The following is a 20259-nucleotide window of genomic DNA, read 5'->3' as shown; positions in this document are numbered from 1 at the left end:
ACTGGAGTTCATTCTCCTTATTTGCAGCATGTTAACTATCATTACATTTTATCAGATCACTGCAGGAAAATATAGCAGCTGTGGGTCTGTGTAGAGCACAAGCCCTTATAGTGCCATTACCCAAGCCTTAAAATAATGGGAAGTTGGTGCAAATAAATCTTTATCACCCCAAGAATCTTCCATGGAGTCAGGCAGCAAACTGCTAAAGAAAATCAGATCTCGGCCATTATCTCATGCTGCTGATTGATTGAGGAGTGGTCATGGTGAAAGAGATGAGATACTGGGAGCCAATTAACCCAGTTTTCAACTGAAGCAATTTTGCCAGTTTACTGAAACCTTTATTATCATGTGCAGATATCAATTAAGAAGATGGCTATGCTAACTTTGTGTTCTCAGCTAAGCAGGATTGGCTGAGTTAATAGCTGGCTGCGCAACTTCTTAATACCTAGGTGCTGCAGCAAGTGCTGGTGATTTCCCTGAGTCACTACTGAAACAATACCCCAGGTCTGTGCTAGGGGGCCATCTTTCAGAAGAGCTGTAAAATAAAGGCCCTTGCTACTTGTGGGCTATTTCAACTCCGACAGCACTGTTTGTGGGAACAGGAAGTGTTAACTCAGTGACCTAGCCAAGTGCCAATGTGTCTATTGTTACTTTATTAGGGTAATTTTCAAAAGTGCTTAAGTGACTTAGAAGCCTCAGGCCTGGTCTATACTCGGAAATAAAATCGGTATAACTATGTTGCTCAAGGATATGAAAAATCTAGACCTCTGAGAGATGCAGTTAAACCAGCCTAACTGGTGTAGACAGTGCTATGTCTATAGGAGAATTCTCCTGTGGACCTTGCTACCGCCTCTCGGGGAGGTACAATACCTGTGCCATTGAGTCAAGCCCTCCTGTTGGCACAGGTAGTGGCTTCACTGAAGCGTTACTACAGTGCAGCTGCAATGGGGCAGCGTTTTAAGTGTAGACAAGCCCTAAGTCTCATTTTCAGAATCGATTTAGGCATGTTGGTGGCTACGTCTCATTGAAAGTCATTGGGATTTAAGGCCAGATTTTTAAAGGTATTTAAGCACCTAAAGATGCAGATAGGAACATTGTAGAATTTTTAAAAGTGCCTAGGCCCCAACTTCCATTGAAGTCAATGGGAGTTAAGCATTTCAGTGAGAGTTAGTCACTTAGATGCCTAGTGGGATTTTGAAAAGCAGTTACTAAATACCTTTGGTAATCTGGCCTTTACTGTCTAAGTTCCCCTTTCCTTTCCATTCAGAGGAAAATAATTATTTACTCCTTGTCTTAAATTATTAGGCTATTCTGTTACATAGCACACTGTTAAATAGTTGCTGTATTTCACCCCAGTGGTTCCTATATTTTCAGTGGTGGAAGGAGTAATCCATTTGGGTAGAGGGTTTCCAACCCTCCCGGATTGGCTGGGAGTTTACCAGAATTGGCCTCGGTCTCCCGGTGACTATTGAAAGCAATCCGGGAGATTTTAATAGGCCGCTAAAAATCTGGTTGGTGGCACAGCGAGGCTAAAGCAGGCTCGCTACCTGCCTTGGCTTCACACGGCTCCCAGAAGCAGCCGGGATGTCCCGCTCCTAGGCACAGGGAACTGTGGCCCTGAGCCTAGGAGCCGGAGGGACATGCTGGTCGCTTCCGGGAGCCGACCGAGGTAAGCGCTACCCGGCCAGTGCCCGCATCCGTGAGCCCCCTCCCGCACTCAAACTCCCTCCCAGAGCCCGCACCCCAAACCTCCTCCAATACCCCATCCTTGAGCCCCCTCCAAAGCCCTCCGCCTCCAGCCAGAGCCTGCTCCTGCACCCCAAACCTCTCATCCCCAGCCTCACCCCAGAGCCCTCACACCCTCCCACACCCGAACTCCCTGACCCAGCCTGGACCCCCTCCCACACTATGAACTCCTAATTTCTGGCCCCATCCCGGAGCCCGCACCCCCATCCAGAGCCCTCAGTCACCCACTCGCCAGCCCCTGCCCCAGCCTGGTGAAAGTGAGTGAGGGTGGGGGAGAGTGAGCGATGGAGAGAGGCAAGATGGAGTTAGCAGGGGCAAGGCCTCAGAGAAGGGGCGTGGCCTCAGGGGAGGGGGCAGAGTAGGGTGTTCGGGTTTGTGCAATTAGAAAGTTGGCAACCCTATTTGGCTAGTTGAGTATTAATTTAAATTTGGTCTAGGAAAAAGGATGATACAAATCTACGCTAATTTACCTTCTACACAGTAATTATGTTTACCTCTGTTTGTTTGTTTGTGCAGTCCAGTTTCAGTTGAACACATTCTCACAAATGATTTTTTTTTTTTAAAAGGAAGGTTTTTCCTCCCATTGCCACAAGTATTGTAGCCCAGTCTAAAAGTTAAGACCACACAAAACAAGATTTCATAACTCCTTTGGTTTTGATGTGTGAGGCAAATTAAACATTCCTTTTCCCTCTACAGTCCCATCCCCGCTCCTGGGCACAAGAGGGTGATTTTCTACCTGACTCTGAGATGCAGTCCTGGGGTGTAAGCAGTTACTTGACAGCCATCACCTCCTCAAAATGAAAATTCTGGTTGATGGTATATGAGGCTTGCATGTTCGCTCCTTCCTAGTGCAAGACAGACATTACCTAACAGTCATGATTCGAATTAAATTGCAATGAAAAAGAATAAACTCCAGTTTTGCGCCTAGAGTAAACAGAAATCTTAGATTATGTTGTAGAGTATATCCTCCGATAGTTCCTTAAAAACAAGATGACCTGCCTTTTAAATGCTAGATGTTTTTCAAAAGTGATTTCATGAATTGTGTGTCATTCTTTTAACATTTTCCACTGAAGGTGCTTCTCCTTCCCTGCACTTCCAACTCCATTTGGATTATTGTAGTGTGCTCTTTCAGATATGGAATTCCACTCCGGTCTTGAGAAGAGTATTTTGCAGATAGTTTTTTAAAATTTTATTTTTGTGATTTTATGTTATTACTAATTAAGGATTATAAATAATTTTGAAAATGTCTTTCTTATTAGCAGTATTTGCAGATCATCTTTAAAACCAAAGTAGATGTGCTGTATAATTTATTTTAATGGGTAGCATTGAAAATAGTCTGCAGCAGATCAGCTGCACTCAGAGTTGCAGTATGAAATTGTGTTCTTAAAATAGTCATCTCACTATTGAATTTCAAATATTTGTCATGAGTCCTTTTATGGATATTTAGCTAGTTCCTATAGTATTTAGACTATTCTTGTCCCAAAACCAAAAGTAAAGGTCTAATAAAACAGTACTAATTGCAATATTGTTAATACAGAGTTCAGTGATTAAATATGTACTAATTAGCACTGTGTGTCATGGGATATATAGGATAATAGTTATAATCTGTTCTCCCCTGCTCTATTCTCCCCTCCCCACCCTCAGCGCCTGATTCAGCAGCAGTTACTTGACACTTCTTCAAGTGATTGTGATGCTTTTGACAAATGTTAATTGAGAAAGCACTGAAAGCCTGGCTGCATTGTAATCAAAAGAAAATTACAGAGGTTTCACAAGATGTCATGCAAATACTTACAAAAAAAGATAGACAGGTTTGAATAGGTTTTTGCTGCAGCTGGGTAGGCAAGAAGTTCAGCAGGATTACACAGGCAGTACTCAAACAGTAAATAAATTAGACTGAAAATAAGATGCAAATTTAAGAAGGTTCTGATTGAGATGGAGAATAATGTGAGAACGAATATCTTTGCATATATTGTTTTTGGAAGAAATTTAGTTTGCTCTTTAAGAACTTGAAACTGAAAACAAATCAAAAATTGCAGTGTAAATTTTTACTTTAGCGTGGTCAGTTGTTAGTGTCTATAAAACATTTATCCAGGAAGAATTGTTATAAGTGAATAGTGTGAAAAAAGATTTTAATAAAAAAAGATTGTGTAACGTGAAATATGTAAACAACATTTGAGACTCTTAACAAAACATTTTTTGAAAAATTCTGAAAGACAGCTTGGGTACTTCTTTTCTTGTTTGCACTTGTGGTTTAATTTAATTTCAAGTATGTATATTTTTCATAAGTCATAACCCAAGGACATGAGATGAAAATTCCTTTTGTATAATTAGGGTTAGCCTATGAGAAGTAACAGAAAAAAAACGAAACCCAACAACCCCAAAAACGGAAAAATGTCAAAGCCACTTGTTTCCAGTATTGTCTGATAAGAGGTGAAGTAAATGCCTGTCCTTCATTTGTAAATTCTTCAGGGCAGGCGCTTGTCTTTGCTTTGTCTGTAAAGCATCATGCATACCTGTGGAGATGCAGAAATAACAAATGATGCAGCTGCATTCTTCCACTGGCTCTTATTGCTATCAGATGAACAAATTATGGTGGTGAGCACAATATTCACAGATACCAATATTATACTTCTGTAACTTAATAGCACTCCAAACAGATCTGTTCTGTATTTCATCAGCACATTTGTTAGTACATTCCCTATGTGGGTCAGCAGAATCAATCCATTCTAGGTCTCAAATCAGAAATTATTTGGCCTAACCCAGTGTTGTCTTGACACAGAAGATTAAGCCATGTACTTGCCACAGGCTTGAATTACTCGTTTCTTCATATCTGCTTTATATAAAGTTAAAACCCAAGATGATCAAAAACTAAGACAACACATACATTCTAGGCTTTTCTTCTGTTGGGATCTAATCAAGCAAGAATGATGCCGGGTGGGAAGATGTTACAGTAATTATTTTCCTGCAAGGTGTAGAGTGGGTGACTCGATGGTTTTTTAGATTTTTAAATGCCCTAGTTATTTACAGTCCACAATTTTTTGTTGTTACACTGAGCTTGATTGTTTACAGCACGTTGATTTAAATTATTCTATCAGGCTGCTCTTTTTTAAGGTCATTAGAACGTGTTTAATTGTTTTATGTGTATTTGTCATGTACTGATAATTCGTTACTAGTGCCTCTCGGCCTTTAGAAATGTAACTATCAATTTGTATCAGAGAAAAGGTGTAAACAAAATGTACTGAACCATCATGTTAATTTGAGACTGAGAGAATTAAAAAAAAATAGACATTCAGAATTATATGCTTAACAGTGACTGTAGAGAGCACAAAAGATTGATACTGAAATAAAGAAAAAAGACACCAGAGAATCATGTAAAATCACATAACCTTTTGTTACCTTTCTTCACTATTTTGAAGAACCATTATTTTTATTATTACTCTTTATTTTCTCCCTACAGTGCCTACTACCGCAGTGACAATAACTTCTTCAGCAGAGCTATACAAAACCACTGTGTCAACCATAAGCACGACTTCACAGAAAGGCCCCATAAGCACAACATTAGCTGGAGGCACAAAGGAAGGAAGCAGAGGGCCCAAGCCACCACCAGCAGTTTCCACAACGAAAATTCCTCCAGTGACAAGTTTTTTCCCTTTGCCAGAGAGATTCTGTGAACCTGATGAGGCCAGGGGGATTAGCTGGCCTCAGACACAAAGAGGAATGATGGTTGAACGTCCTTGTCCCAAAGGAACTCGAGGTATTGCCTTAAAAAAAATCTTGATCTCAAGTAAATGTTTCAAAAAGAATGGACAACTCTTATGGCATTTTTTGTTTTGGGTAATCTCAAACTCTCATGATTTTTGTTACTTGAAGTATGTAGCGTTTGTTCATGCTTTGATCTATAAAAGACATTTGAATATAGGTACAGAATTACCTCACACACACTTTTCAAGAATCCAGGGCAAACTTTAGGTCTTTGCTTGAGAACTGTAGAGAAGCTTGCTTTACAGCTGCCTTTCCCATTAGGAGCTGCTCTCTGGATGATTTCTAGGGAAAATCAAGAGCTTTTTGTTTGCTGTGAAAGTCTGATACTTTACCCTGACTTGTGTATTGCCATTTGTAATTTACATTATTTTCTTACGTTTTGTCAGTTATTGTCAGTTGTTTCCACTAGTGCTATTCAAAATTTAATATAGAGTATGGAGTGCATTGTAGCTGATTTCCCGAATGCATGCAGAAAAATGGTTTCAATTTCACTGTTGTTTCTACATCTGTTGTAGGAACTGCCTCGTATCTCTGCATGGTTTCCACTGGAACATGGAACCCTAAGGGCCCTGATCTTAGCAACTGTACCTCACACTGGGTAAATCAGCTGGCTCAGAAGGTTGGTTGGAACCTTTTAATATGATACACACTGGTGATTAAGGGTTTTAACTCTGAACATAAATTATTCAGCTTTGTATGTTGAAACCATCTTTATTACTCTTTGTTCAATTTAAAAGCAGAAAGAATTACGCATACTTTGTCTGTAAAGCATTTACTGAAAGCTAGATTCACATGTGTTCTTTGGTAAGCTGTTTTCTAAATTAAACTCTTTTAATGAGTCCATGCTTGCTTAATTTCATTTCTATTAAATTCAGACGCGCTTTTTGATGTTCAATAGAAAAAAGTACATTCACCTAATAAATCAAGTACTATAAAGTGCACACCAAAATATGTACTGTATAAGCAGATGTTTAGCTAACTGAAAATGATGGAAGAAACTAGAATTCTAAAAAAATGCATTAAAACAGAATATGATTAGAGTGCAGCATCACTTTTTGTGCTTCCCCTCCCTAATGAGCATTAGTGAAGTTTTGAAACTAAATAATTTGCCATCACTACCAGCTGCTTGACTTTCAAATGCCTCAAACACTGATATGAACAAAAAGATTTATTAGTGTCTGATAACAGTGGTAAAATAAAAGTGAAGATGAAAAGAAGATCTGACCCAAAATCACCAATCTGATTTCTGGATTTGATGGCTGTTAAGAACTGCTTTTGTGTGTCATGGATCTAAGAACTTTTAATCTGCGGAGATAAAGTTATTGGTTCAGTTAGTTGCGGATTTCAACGTACGTGCAAATGATTATTTCACCACAACAAAGGTATACAGAGAATAAGAATTGGAAGCCACAAGCAGAACAACGGATCCTGCTGAGATAATATAAATTGTCATTTCAGATCAGAAGTGGAGAAAATGCTGCTAGTCTGGCCAATGAACTGGCTAAACACACCAAAGGACCAGTTTTTGCTGGTGATGTGAGTTCATCGGTGAGGTTGATGGAACAGTTGGTGGACATTCTTGATGCTCAACTGCAAGAACTGAGGCCTAGTGAAAAAGACTCAGCTGGGCGGAGTTATAACAAGGTACACAGCTTCCCACACCTCCATTTGCTAGGATAATCTTTTTTTTTTCCTTTCAGAAACATTACTGCCAAATCTGAGCTTTACTCCTACTGTACAAATAAAGATTTAAGAAAAAAACAAATCCACAATAAAGTGTAAATTTTATTAACTGGCTGACATGACGCTCAATAGATGACTGGGTTCAAATATAAAATGTGTGTATGCTTATTCAAATATTGAATATATCACCTCTGGTTTGAGAAGAAGTGACACTATTGAACTCTGGGGAGTAGCATATCTTCATGGAAACCGATTGCAGGATCAGAGCCTTTGTTAGTCCATTTAAGACCCAAGCATTAGTTACTAATGATAGTTGGGTATATTAAACATGTACCCAGTTATTACTACTGGCAAATATGATCACAGATAAAACTATCTCTTGATGTTTTTGAATGTGAATCATAATAAGATTATCATTCCAGTTTTCCTGTTGTGGGTGCTAAACTTCAGGGCACGGGTTGTCTCTTGCCCGCTGTGATTCAGTCAGCACAACATAAATTAAGGATTTTTCACCCAGTCTGTTTTGGAAAGACCATCCCATCCTCTCACATCTCCCACTGTGGCAGCTACATTCTTGGCATATTAGCTCTTGCAGGAGTGGTTGATGGTTTTATTCAAAATCCCTAGCTATACTGCTGAGCAGAGTTTCTCCAAAGACCAAGCATATGCCCATAGTCTACCCATAGTTTGAACAGAACTCCCATTCATGAAGGAAAGGAAGGGTATAACCAGGTATATGGTTGGGGCATAGTGTTCTCCAAGAATGTTGCATGGCCCCATGGAAGTACATTGGGCTAAAACTAGACAGACATCTGGACTCTGCATACTGCAGATTTGACACATCAGACTAATTTTTGGATATTTCTGTAGCTTCCAGAATGTGTCTAATCTCTGATTTTCTTTTTTCTTACTAAAAAGCTCCAAAAACGAGAGAAGACATGCAGGGCTTACCTTAAGGTATCTCTCCTGTGCTGTCACCCTGCTTTCACCCTGCTTCAGCAACCTGCCACGCTTTATCATCTTGCTGCATGATCCTATGTATTTCAGTCTTTGATAAATGTGTTTTGTACCCCATATCAACTGTACAAATGTTGGCTTTGCACAGGTATAATACTCTCAGAATAAGCAAATGATCAGCTCTTACAACTCTTCTCCTGCTCCCTGTCCCCAATCCAAAAGTACAAGAACAGTAATGAGCATTGTGATTTGGAGATGATAATATCTCTGTTTCCTTGTGTTACGTGCGTGGAGAAAAAAAGTCAATAAAACAGAAATGGTGTCATATTGCTAGTTTCTCCCTTTTTCTGAGGTGCAATCTTAAATTCCAGAGATTTTTGTTAAGAGACATTACTAAGGTCAGATTCAGCAATTTAAGGGGGTGGACTACAAATAAAAATAAATTCATTCCTGTAACTTTACAGTACAGTATGTGCCAAGTGCCCCATTAGCTAAGCTACAGGGGGCATGCAGTATATTGTTACCTGACTTTCAGTTTCCTGCAGATTCTGCAGCCTCCATCCCTGCAGTGCCCAGTTCCCACACTGTGATGCTGTGCCAGTTATGTCACTGCCACCACTCAGTACTGCTAGTGGAAGAAACTGGCCTAGAGTGGATCACGTAAGTGGCTTTTAAAAATTATATTGCACGGTTTTTCAAAGTTTTTTTAAATATTATTAATTTTTGCTTACACTCTATGGGATATAATACACGAGTAATAAAAACTTTGAAACACCGCACAACATAATAAAAAGAAAAGCCTCTTATCTGACATTCCCCCCTTTATATAGGACTGCTCCAGTCACCGACCTTCACAGGCTGGAGCCTTGCATAGAAATGAGAGCTGTTTGGTCACAGCAAGAATAGTTACTCTGAGATCCAAAAGGAAAAAAGAAATAGGAGTGGTGGAATCAGATTTCAAATAATAATATTTTAATTGTCCCTTTTAGCCTGGTTAATGGGGAGCACAGCAGATATTGTTGGAATGGGATTGAATTTTCGTAATTCATTTGCAGTTCACCTTTTAAGATATAAGTTAATGGGAAATGTAGTAATTGGTGTATTGCCCAGGACACGTGTCATTGGGACAAAAATAGTCTTTTATTCCCCCGCCCCCCCTTTGGCAGGGAGGAGAGAGCACCTCAGAAATATTATTATATTGCTAATCATTTTGATTCCACTGAAGAAATACATCGAGTTAGATTGTACCATAGTAAATAAGGCATGCTTCGAGTTAATGAATGCATATAATCAGCGCTGTATATAGATACACAAGAAACAGTAGCACGACCTTAATTTTTGACTGGTATCATTTTCAATGAGTCTCAAATGAGCTTCTCTGTTAAGATAAAAATAACAAACCTCTTGAAATTAGAAATCAAAAGCTGACTTACACTATGCAAATGAAGCAAGTTCCCACTTGGTGACAGAGGATTCAATTGTACCTCAGATTAGAGGCTCCAATCTGTATTTCTTGGTGACTAATGAATCTGGCCTCTACAGACCAATTTCTGTTCCACTCTAATTAATGGCTGCAGCAGTATCAGTGTGAGCATTTGACTATTCTGTCTCCCATTAGAGAAAGAAAAAAAACCTTTTAATGCCACTTCGAAGTATCTTCAACCCTCCAGGAAGGTTGTAGTGGCTCACAGTGCTGGCAGAAAGAGGATATAAAGATGGATTAAGCTAATTAATCTTGGTCTGACAATAGTCTCGACCAACTTTTCCTATTCATTCATGTGTACAGTGTAGTTTTCCAAACCAATATTTTTGTTTGTATAATGTGTTTCGTTTCCATTCCCAGTGCTTTTAAACTGATCAAATTATATATGTGCTTAATGACACGTTATGACTAGGTAAATGGGACAATGATTCAGCAATGCATGGCATATTCAATGCACAGCTACATTATGCATTAATGTAAGAGCCTGCCTTCAATTGATTAACTGATTACTGTGATTGATTGGATTATTTTGTAAAGAGAATGTAATGATGTCTCTTCAAATTCCCTTTTCTCCTTACTTACTGTTGTTTTATATGCAGCTTAATGAACCCTAATACATAATAATATAGTTTTCACAGTGTAGACTTTCAAAAATGAGAACTTTGTTCAGTTTTGTAATTATGCTTTCACAGATAACAGGGTCAGTCAGTGTGCATCTTGTTTGTGCTACTGATTTCCTTTGTTGAATGACCATTGTGCAGGAATGGAAGTTAGTAAGCTTCTAAGTATTTGTCAACAGGTACAGGAAAGGGGAGAAAGAGTGGTGCAGATTATTTTATAACTACTGAGGCAACTTCATTTCATGCCTCTTATAATAAAAGAGAGAGTTTGTATTAGACAACAGCTTATGTACTGTAGCTGCATGTATTGTGTTAAGTTTGCAGGATAATAGTATTGCCTTTTTAGCCTAAACTTTGGAATGCTGACTTTGGTATTAGTATTTTCTAAATGTGAATTATATTTTTTGACATTAACTTCAGTATTAAGCTTCAGGCAAGACCATTGGCATTGGTTCTTACATTTCTCAGCACATGAATAACACAGTCTTCATATCTGATATGAAACAAGCCAGATCTGCATGTTTACCAGTGACAGGTAACACACAGCTGGTGGCTAGTGCATCTCTATTTGTGCTAGTTCAGTAAAGGGTTGGAAATATTTTTATGTTGAAAATAGTTTTCTGGTGCCATTAAATCACAGTAAATAATCTTGACAGTTAAATATTATAATTGTCACCAGATAACGTTGGAAACTTTCTCCCACTGCCTAGGGCAATCACACCTAATGGTAGTTTTCTAATGAATACAGGCAATCGTTGACACAGTGAACAACCTCCTCAGGCCTGAAGCTCTAGAATCCTGGAAAGATATGAATTCTTCCGAACAAGCACATGCTGCAACAATGTTACTTGATACACTAGAAGAAGGGGCTTTTGTCTTGGCTGACAACCTCTTAGAACCAACTAGAGTCTCAATGCCCACCGAAAACATTGGTAAGTTAATATGTCTTCAAGTGTAGTTTCAAGTACTGCAAATCCCGGTATGAGAAGAAAACAAAAACCAAGGTTAATAGTCACAGTACACTAAGAAAGCTGGGGTCTGCAGTACTTGGTAGAAAGTGTTCAGAAATTGGGGTGTTTTCTTAATTAGTTAAAAAAACCTATTCTTCTGTAGCATAATTAATGCTATGTAAAAAAGTAAAGTAGTTCATGTTGAAAAGTTCATCTACAATTGAAAAATCATTAGCAAAATGTATGGATATGAATAGTGCTTAAATGCCAGAGAATGGATTTTCTGAAGTAAGTAAAATGCTTTCTGTGGAGCTGTGGAAATGTTTTCCCATTATATATAATCTGTTCCTAATGAATTTAAATTACTTTCTGGAATGTACTCTGCCAGTTACATTTTTTAGGCACATAGAACATGGACCAAATGTTTATATTAAACATAACTGCCTTCAGGTGAAAATGCAACTACATCTTCCATAATGCAGAATAACCATGCTCCATAGATTGCAAAATAGCTGCAGATACTTGGAACATAATTTAGAATTTAAATGGTGGCGCAGATGAAGGGCTCAGCATTAGGGATCTACAAATATAGGTATAGTCTTGTGATAGTTAAACCCACTGCTGGTCCATAAAATTAAAATGTCTTTAGTGTACTGATGAGTCAGTCCTCAGTGAGGTACAAGGGGAAAGGGAAGCATGTGATGCTGAGGTGCTGGGTCAGAGGCTTGGGGATTGGACCGAGAGATTTGGGAATGGGAAGAGTATTGAATAAATAATGTTTTGGATAGGGGTGTGAGAACAATGTGGAACTGCTGGGTACTTATGGTCTCGCAGGTGAAGGGCCTCTAGATCAACTCAGATTTTAATCCAAACAAATAATATTTTAAACCTCTATTTTCTCTCTTAAAACTGCATCCTAAACATCATATTGTAAGCAAAGTAATATTGGTGTGAACTGTGCACTTGTAAATTCAAATTCTGGATGGCCTTTACTTTTTGTAGTGGTCACTCTGCCTGCCTAATTATAGAACTTTCACACAAAATGTGTATCACCATCACTAATTTATCACTATCACTACTAAGTAGTTACATCAATTGTCATTACAAAAGTTTCACTCCCTTATTAGAATTTTGGATAGAATCTCTTTGTGAAAAGCTTTTGAGAATTTGAGCTGGATTTAACTGTTAAAGAATAATTTTTAAAAATGTATTCTCTCTTGTCTGACTTAATTGAAGACATTTTTCATTCATATTTTTACCTTTACTTTTTCCCCCTCGAAAAAGAGTAAGGACGCACCTTTTGCAAATTAGCCTACATGCCACTTGTAAGGCAACAGCTTCCTTTAAAGTAGATTGTGTATCTAGGCCCCTGATCTTTCAATCACTGATGTACAAGTAGTTCTAGTGAGTTCAATGGGACTACTTGTATGTCAGTGCTCAGGAGAAGCTGCCTTCAAATCAAAATAATATATTCTTCATGTCAAGGCTACTGATGTCAGTCAAGGCCTAACAGACCAGCTGTGCAAACACAACTCCCATTAAACTAAATGGCATTCAGAAATAGAGCAACCTAAAATCTTAACTCCAGAAAGGCTGGCAGTGGACTACCTGTCTCCTCCATTCCCCACAGTTCTCCCTCTCTCCCCTTTAAAGACATTCTGAGTGAAATACTGCCCTCCACCCCTTCATTGAACTCAGTGGTAAAAGTTGCATTGACTTCAGTGACCCAGGATGTCACAATTTATACTTATACTGAAGTAGGGTGACCAGATTTTATAGGGACAGTCCCGATTTTCGGGACTTTTTCTTATATAGGCACCTAAACATCCCCCTCCCCCTCCCCCCCGTCCCGATTTTTTACACTTGCTATCTGGTCACCCTGTACTGAACTCATTAGTCAAATAAATAGTTTCCATGCAAAAACCACTGTAGATCTGTCATGTTCTTGTACATTAACTGTTTTGTTGGTTATTGGAAGCATTTGTGTTCATCCTTCAGAATATGTAGGCAGAAAAATTGAAATCATTGTCAAATGTGATGTACAGGTGGGCATAAATGCCAAGTTTTAACACTGAGGCAAAGATATTTCCTAAGTAGTCTGTCCTGAACTGAGTAATTTTACTTATCAAAGAGCATCCAACCTTGCAAGGTAATTCTATAAAACCTCAGTCCTGCACTATATAAGCCTGAGTTAAAATGTAAAAAACTGATAGTAGCATTTAAAACTTTTTAAAATACATAAACATAAAATGTCTTTCAACAACTCTTTAACATACATGCAGAAAACCGATATTTGGGACTTTTCTAGACACAAATACAGAGATTCACAGAACTATACTATTTAAACGCACCTAGCTATTTACGGTATTTTAGGATAGCCTTAGTACTGTATAATTGCTATTAAAAACTGTAGACAGACACTAACCATTTATGCAGTAAAGACACTCTTGGCTCCAAAAATTAAGATTTCTTCAACATAAGAGTTTACAATGTTTTTAAAGTGATGTCTTGTACGCACACAATAAAACAAGGTTTGTTATCATGTTTTCACCACTGAAGTGCTGTTACTTTGGTAGTATGAACTAGGTTTAATTAAAGTTTAAAGAAACTAGGTCCACATAGTTGAAACATGCCAGCAAGCCTCTGTCTTGTAGAGGCAAACAAGGACAGCAAAATGAGGAGTTTTCAGAAAGTTATCACCTGCCACATTATAATCTGACCACAAAAAATGTTTTCTACGGTTTTTTTCTCCCCTTCCCTGTTGGTTTGTGTTTGGTCCGACTAGTTCTGGAAGTTGCAGTGCTCAGTACAGAAGGCCAGGTGCAGGACTTGAAATTTCCTCAGGGCAGTGAAGGAGGCAATTTGATCCAACTCTCCGCAAACACTGTGAAACAGAACAGCAGGAATGGTAAGTTTGGGCACATAAACAATCTGACTCCTTTAATCTGTGCGAAATACACATTTAAAGCAATAGTAATTTAAATCTTACATTTTTGAATATGTTAATACATTGGCTAGCAGAAGTAAAAATAGCTGTTCAAGGGCTCTTTCTTGTACGGAGTATGTGTAAGTCTCTTTGATTTGAATCCAAATCCTGCATAATGCATTCCTCTTTGCTGATGTTTTATTTTGCATTTAGACAATAGATTATTCAGCACACATTGTACTCTTCACCTACAATTCCATGACATTATAATGGGAGTTTTCCTTTACTAGGATTAGCAAAATTGGTTTTCATCATTTACAAAAGTTTGGGACGCTTCCTCAGTACCGAAAATGCGACCATAAAGCTGGGTAGTGACTTCGTTGGTCGGAACAGTACCATTGCAGTGAACTCCCACGTCATCGCAGCCTCTATCAACAAGGAGTCCAGCCGTGTGTACCTGACTGATCCTGTGCTTTTTACCCTGGAACACATTGATGTGAGTTATGATAATGAATTAATAGGAAGGTCATAAAATCAGCAAGAGAGAAGAGCAAAGCAGAAAAAAAAACCACCTTCCTTCCATTTGAATTTTAAATGTTGGACTAGGTCAGAGACACAAGTTTATTTAAGTCTATGAACATAAAATTAAATGAGCCTGGTTCAGTGATTATTAGAACTTAAGTGTATTCTTAATGAAAGTTAATTCAGTAATCAACATGAAAATGTAAATGACTCTCTAATTTGTTTCTAAGTGAAAATTAACTCTTACCTTAGCAGCAGGATAGAAAAATATTAATTGTTATGACTCTGCCTGTTTAATGTAGCAAAATTAAATGACACTTGGAATACTTACTTTAATTCTGGGCCATCTTTGGGAAACCTTTACAAATTATTCAAATAGATTTATTCAACAGAGAACAGAGTGTAGCTTCTACAGTCTCCAGTGCCTCAAAGTTTGCTGCCCATCTTCCTCATGACTGCTAAATCCATGTTTCTTTTCACTATGCTCTTTCACTCTGCTGTTTGAGTTGGGTTCTTCCTGTTCCCATGCCAAAAGAGTGGGCACGGTAAACTATCAGGACTGGCTCAGAAAAATGTGTGGATTTTCCTCTTTTGTATCTACTTCAGCAAGTTCTCCTTGAAGTAGGCCTCAAGGAGCTAATCCTTTCCTGGTGCCTTTTATGTGCAACTTTGGTTTGCTCAAAAATTAGAATAGAAAAGGGACAGCGTTTTTAAATGGTCAGATAAAGGTGAAATCCTACAGAATAAATTCAGTTTTAATTTTGCAGAAAGAAAAAAAAAAGGCTACAATGCACCATCAGTGCATAAAATCGTAAGAAGGAAATTGTAATTGTTTAAAATTGGATCTACAGTAATTGAGATTACACATTAAAGTGTTTCGGACTATAAAGTCCCTTTTAAACTAGATGTCTGCCTTGTACAACATAGTCCACAACTTTGCTGATGAAAAACTTTATAGTCCGAAACATGCAAAGTTTAATCTAAATTACCTTTTACATATATTGAACAACTGTTATTGCCATCTTAGAGTGTAAAATCCTAATTTTATTTTATCCTTTTATCCCCCAGCCTGACAATTATTTCAATGCAAATTGCTCCTTCTGGAACTACTCAGAGAGGACTATGATGGGATATTGGTCCACTCAGGGGTGCAAGCTGATTGACACAAATAAAACTCATACATCTTGTGCTTGCAGCCACCTAACAAACTTTGCAATCCTTATGGCCCATAGGGAAATTGCGGTAAGTAATGATGCTTCTAGTCAGTATAGAGCAAACCTCTGAAGGTTTGGCTTTAATATGTAGAAGAAAGCAAAAGTTCAGATGCTTATCCAAATCTCAGACATATCTCTGAGCATTTCCAACTTTCATGCATCACTTCCCAGCGCAGCTTCTTCTCCATATGACCTTTCTCCCTCCCTCTTCCATAAAGCTGATCACAAGATGAGGGGGACATTTAAAAAAAAATGTTTCTGTTTTTTGTCACAATCTTGTTTTTGAAATTTTTTGACCAGATGTGCTTTCCCAGTACTGGACAGGTTTCTGGTCCCTCCATTCAACTTCTAGCCCCATGCCTTTAACAAACTCCCAGATACAGTTGGATATAAATTGTGGAGAATCTTGTGTATTCTATGCCCTCCCTTAAACACAAGCTGCTATACTAATGATAAGGTCCAGCAGCCTCTTTACTGGGTTCTTCAAACTTCCCTGCACTATGGAGCTTTTCCATCTAGCTGCACACCAGGGTGCCTATGAGATTTCTAAAGTCCCAGAGCATGTGACATTTGAACAGCTCTGAGACTTTGCCTGGACATTGTGCACTTTGGAGAGCGGCTAAATAGGGAAGCCCAAGAGTGCCTGCAAATATAAACCTAGCAGCAGCATAGCCCAGCAAAGAAGCTGCCAGTGAGTTGCTGAACCATACAACCAATATAAAAAACAAAACCAAGGAGAATGACAGGGTTGACTCTGTGGCCAGTGAAAGCAAGGACAATCTTCTGAACCAGTCTTTACCTGAAAATGAGATTCGAGTTTGTGTTGTAAGTTGAAGGGTCAGCTGAGTTACTCTGCTTTTTTTTTTGTTCTAATTGATTTCTTCATGATGAATGTGCACATACTTGCACTCAGGCTTTTTGAATATAGAGTCCTAGGTTTGTAGGAAAAAAACAAGGTTTTCTCTTATAGACTATTATAAGAATTTTCCTCTGTATCCGCACGTGTGTACTGCAATACATTCACGGTACGAGTCTTTTCCACAGAATTTTCTTCAAGCTTACAGGTCACCATGAAAAAAGTAAAAATATTATCTGATCTAGTTCAAATTTCTATCTCTGTGCACTCAGAGCTGCGTTTCTTGCACCCACACTAATCCTGAACAGCAGATAAGCCTGACATAAGATTAATAAAATACTCAGCACTTCTGTCATCTATAAAATTAATCAGGAATTTTCTAGCTGTTACCTATTTAAATGATCTTCTGTTTGTACTGATAAATGGCCATATTAATTTTCTCCATTCTTGATTATTTTCAGTACAAAGATGGAGTGCATGAGCTACTCCTTACTGTCATCACCTGGGTGGGAATTGTCATCTCCCTTGTATGCCTGGCCATCTGCATCTTCACATTCTGTTTCTTCCGTGGCCTGCAAAGTGATCGTAATACTATTCACAAGAATCTTTGTATCAACCTATTCATTGCAGAGTTCATTTTCCTAATAGGCATCGATAAAACAGAATACAAAGTAAGTCTGTGTGCATATTGATCTTGTTCTGTGAAAATGACTGTTTGAAATGGATGTGAATTTAAATATGACACCACTGCCAAGCTTTCAAGTTTCTGAATGTAACTGACACAGCAAGGCCGGGATAAAGGGCTACTAGGATGATCTGAGGAATGGAAAACTTGTCTTATGAAAGGAGACTCAAGGAGCTTGGCTTGTTTACCCTAACTAAAAGAAGGTTATGGGGAGATATGATTGCTCTCTATAAATATATCAGAGGGATAACTACTGGAAAGGGAGAGGAATTATTTAAGCTCAGTACCAATGTGGACTCAAGAACAAATGGATATAAACTGGCCCCCAGGAAATTTAGACTAGAAATTAGACGAAGGTTTCTAACCATCAGAGGAGTGAAGTTTTGGAATAGCCTACCAAGGGAAGCAGTGGGGGCAAAAGATCTATCTGGCTTTAAGATTAAACTCGATAAGTTTATGGAGGAGATGGTATGATGGGATAACATGGTTTTGATAATTAAATATTCATGGTAAATAGGCCCAATGGCTGTGATGGGATATTAGATGGGGTGGGATCCTAGTTACCCAGGAAAGAATTTTCTGTAGTATCTGGCTGATGAATCTTGCCCATATGCTCAGGGTTTAGCTGATCACCATATTTGGGGTCGGGAAGGAATTTTCCTCCAGGGCAGATTGGAAGAGGCCCTGGAGGTTTTTCGCCTTCCTCTGTAGCATAGGGCACGGGTCACTTGTTGGAGGATTCTCTGCTCCTTGAAGTCTTTAAACTATGATTTGAGGACTTCAATAGCACAGATGTGGGTGTGAGGTTTTTTGCAGGAGTGGTGGGTGAAATTCTGTGGCCTGCGTTGTGCAGAAGGTCAGACTAGATGATCATAATGGTCCCTTCTGACCTAAATATCTATAAATCTATGAAAAAAGGTGTTACAAAAGATTAAGATGGACATGTTCACAAATAATATTTGCAGGCATCAAAAATACCATTATAGCTTCTATTTCCCTCTTAAAGGGAAATAGTGTTTTTCCATTCAGAAGCATATGTTAATAAAGATAGGTGATTTAAAGGGTACTTGTCAAACTGGTGCTGAAATTAAATGTTGATGTACCAGAAACATATGACCTTTCTGCACCAAAGACCTCTGAGTGTCTGATGCAACTTTTTGAAGCTTTGGTGAAATTCATCCCATCATTCAGAGCTCCGAGAGTGGCTTGGAATTTCATAATTTGGTAGAATTTCATCCAGCATTCAGCTACACAGGAGTGAATCTAAACTGGCTACTGATACAACAGCAGAACTTCCTAAAATAGTAAAAGCAAAGTTATTTTATATTAAAGCAGATAGAAAATTCGGATGGCTACATAAGAATTTTAAACAGAAGATATAAATAATACATGTAGAACCAACTGTTCTTTATTTATCTTCATGTACCAAATCATCTACAATATAAGTCTTGCAGCAGTGATAACATCCCAATGCCAAAATTAAGGAATTGTTTTTAATGCTGTATATTCTTCTACAGTAAGAAATATTAATAAGTTGTTTCCATACTTAATGTACATAGTGCAATTGAGTATACTATCTGCAGTTACTGTGGACATAATACATTACTAACATTTCTGAATATCTAGCATATGTTTCTGACTAGCGAAAACTACACTGGACTTGTGAAGGGTCTCTAGTAGAAATATATTCAGTTACTACCTTCATAACAAAATTGCGTACTGTTTCATTTGCAATGTATCGAATTAGCTAGGAAGGTTTGGGCAGTTTGTATTTTCATGTTTCTCTTTCTTTGCAGATTGCATGTCCAATATTTGCAGGCCTCTTACACTTTTTCTTCCTGGCAGCATTTGCCTGGATGTGTCTAGAAGGAGTGCAGCTCTATCTCATGTTAGTAGAAGTATTTGAAAGTGAATATTCTAGGAAGAAGTACTACTATGTTGCTGGCTACCTCTTCCCTGCCACAGTAGTTGGTGTCTCAGCAGCTATTGACTATAAGAGCTATGGAACAGAGAAAGCGTAAGTAATTGCAAGTGACCTGAGTGTTTTTCAAGTGAATAATTTTTTTAAAGCCTGTTAGCTGTCAGAGTGTCCCTGACAGACTAAAATAGCATCTGAAAGCTTTATTGGTAAGAGAATGGCAATGCCATGCACAAATTACAATCAAGTCTTTTGTAATTTTCTAGGTTCAGAGGATTTGTACTCTGGAGAGGCAGATTCTAAATTATGGTCTTTCTTTTAACACAAAAGATTGACCTGAAACAAATTGAAAAAGTAAATAACTTTTTGGCCTCAAATGGATATTAAGTAAAAATTCTTCCGAACTTAAAGTGTCTGACAGGCTTAACCACCCAGTTTTAAGCTAATGCTTCATTAGATCTCTTTGTTCAGCTGGCCCTCTGGCTAACTCTCATTCTGAAATATGACAGTACAATATTCCAACCTATATGTTTTACTTTGATAATATTTTATCAGAAGGGTAGAGCAGGATTAAAATTACCCATTGCCTTTTATTTATAAAAATACAGATATTTATAGAAAGTGACAGAAGGTAGACATAAAATGTTTCTGAGGATTTGAGTTGCTGGAGGCATGAATTTGCTTTCCAATGGCGTTTTACTTTGTCCTTTGATGAAATTAGTTACAGTATGGGAAGATATTGTTGACTTCTAGAAAGCTGCTTGATTTTGCTACTGATGAAAGACAAATAAAAGAGATTCAGCAGGGGGCTGGGCTATATGAAAAATGAACCACTAAGTGAAGCCACCCGATAAGTTTATGCATCATTTACTTTAATATCATATGTGTTTTTTCTTACTATTCAACTCCCAGATGGGGTATTTTATTTATATCATAC

The 20259-nt window shown here is 38.1% G+C and overlaps 1 protein-coding gene across 22 annotated transcripts in view; it reads left to right on the top strand.

The window, feature by feature from the left end:
- ADGRL2 (adhesion G protein-coupled receptor L2) overlaps positions 1-20259 on the top strand; it is a 477785-nt gene that overhangs the window by 419150 nt on the left and 38376 nt on the right. For 18 of the 22 annotated variants that reach the window (XM_084636460.1, XM_084636456.1, XM_084636463.1 and 15 more), the window contains 10 exons: positions 5204-5500; positions 6024-6127; positions 6967-7152; positions 8110-8148; positions 11000-11183; positions 13987-14109; positions 14418-14623; positions 15718-15891; positions 17181-17390; positions 19201-19421. In XM_084636460.1, the coding sequence (XP_084492586.1) occupies positions 5204-5500; positions 6024-6127; positions 6967-7152; positions 8110-8148; positions 11000-11183; positions 13987-14109; positions 14418-14623; positions 15718-15891; positions 17181-17390; positions 19201-19421 (1744 nt within the window). The remainder of the gene's footprint in view (positions 1-5203; positions 5501-6023; positions 6128-6966; positions 7153-8109; positions 8149-10999; positions 11184-13986; positions 14110-14417; positions 14624-15717; positions 15892-17180; positions 17391-19200; positions 19422-20259) is intronic. The other 4 variants (XM_084636464.1, XM_084636446.1, XM_084636450.1 and 1 more) reach the window with 1 other exon arrangement.

The sequence above is a fragment of the Lepidochelys olivacea genome (genome assembly GCF_965140295.1).
Source record: "Lepidochelys olivacea isolate rLepOli2 genome assembly, chromosome: 8".
NCBI classification, from domain to species: Eukaryota; Metazoa; Chordata; order Testudines; family Cheloniidae; genus Lepidochelys; species Lepidochelys olivacea.
The sequence above is the reverse complement of the archived record's forward strand: the minus strand, read 5'-3'. Positions and strand labels throughout refer to the sequence as shown.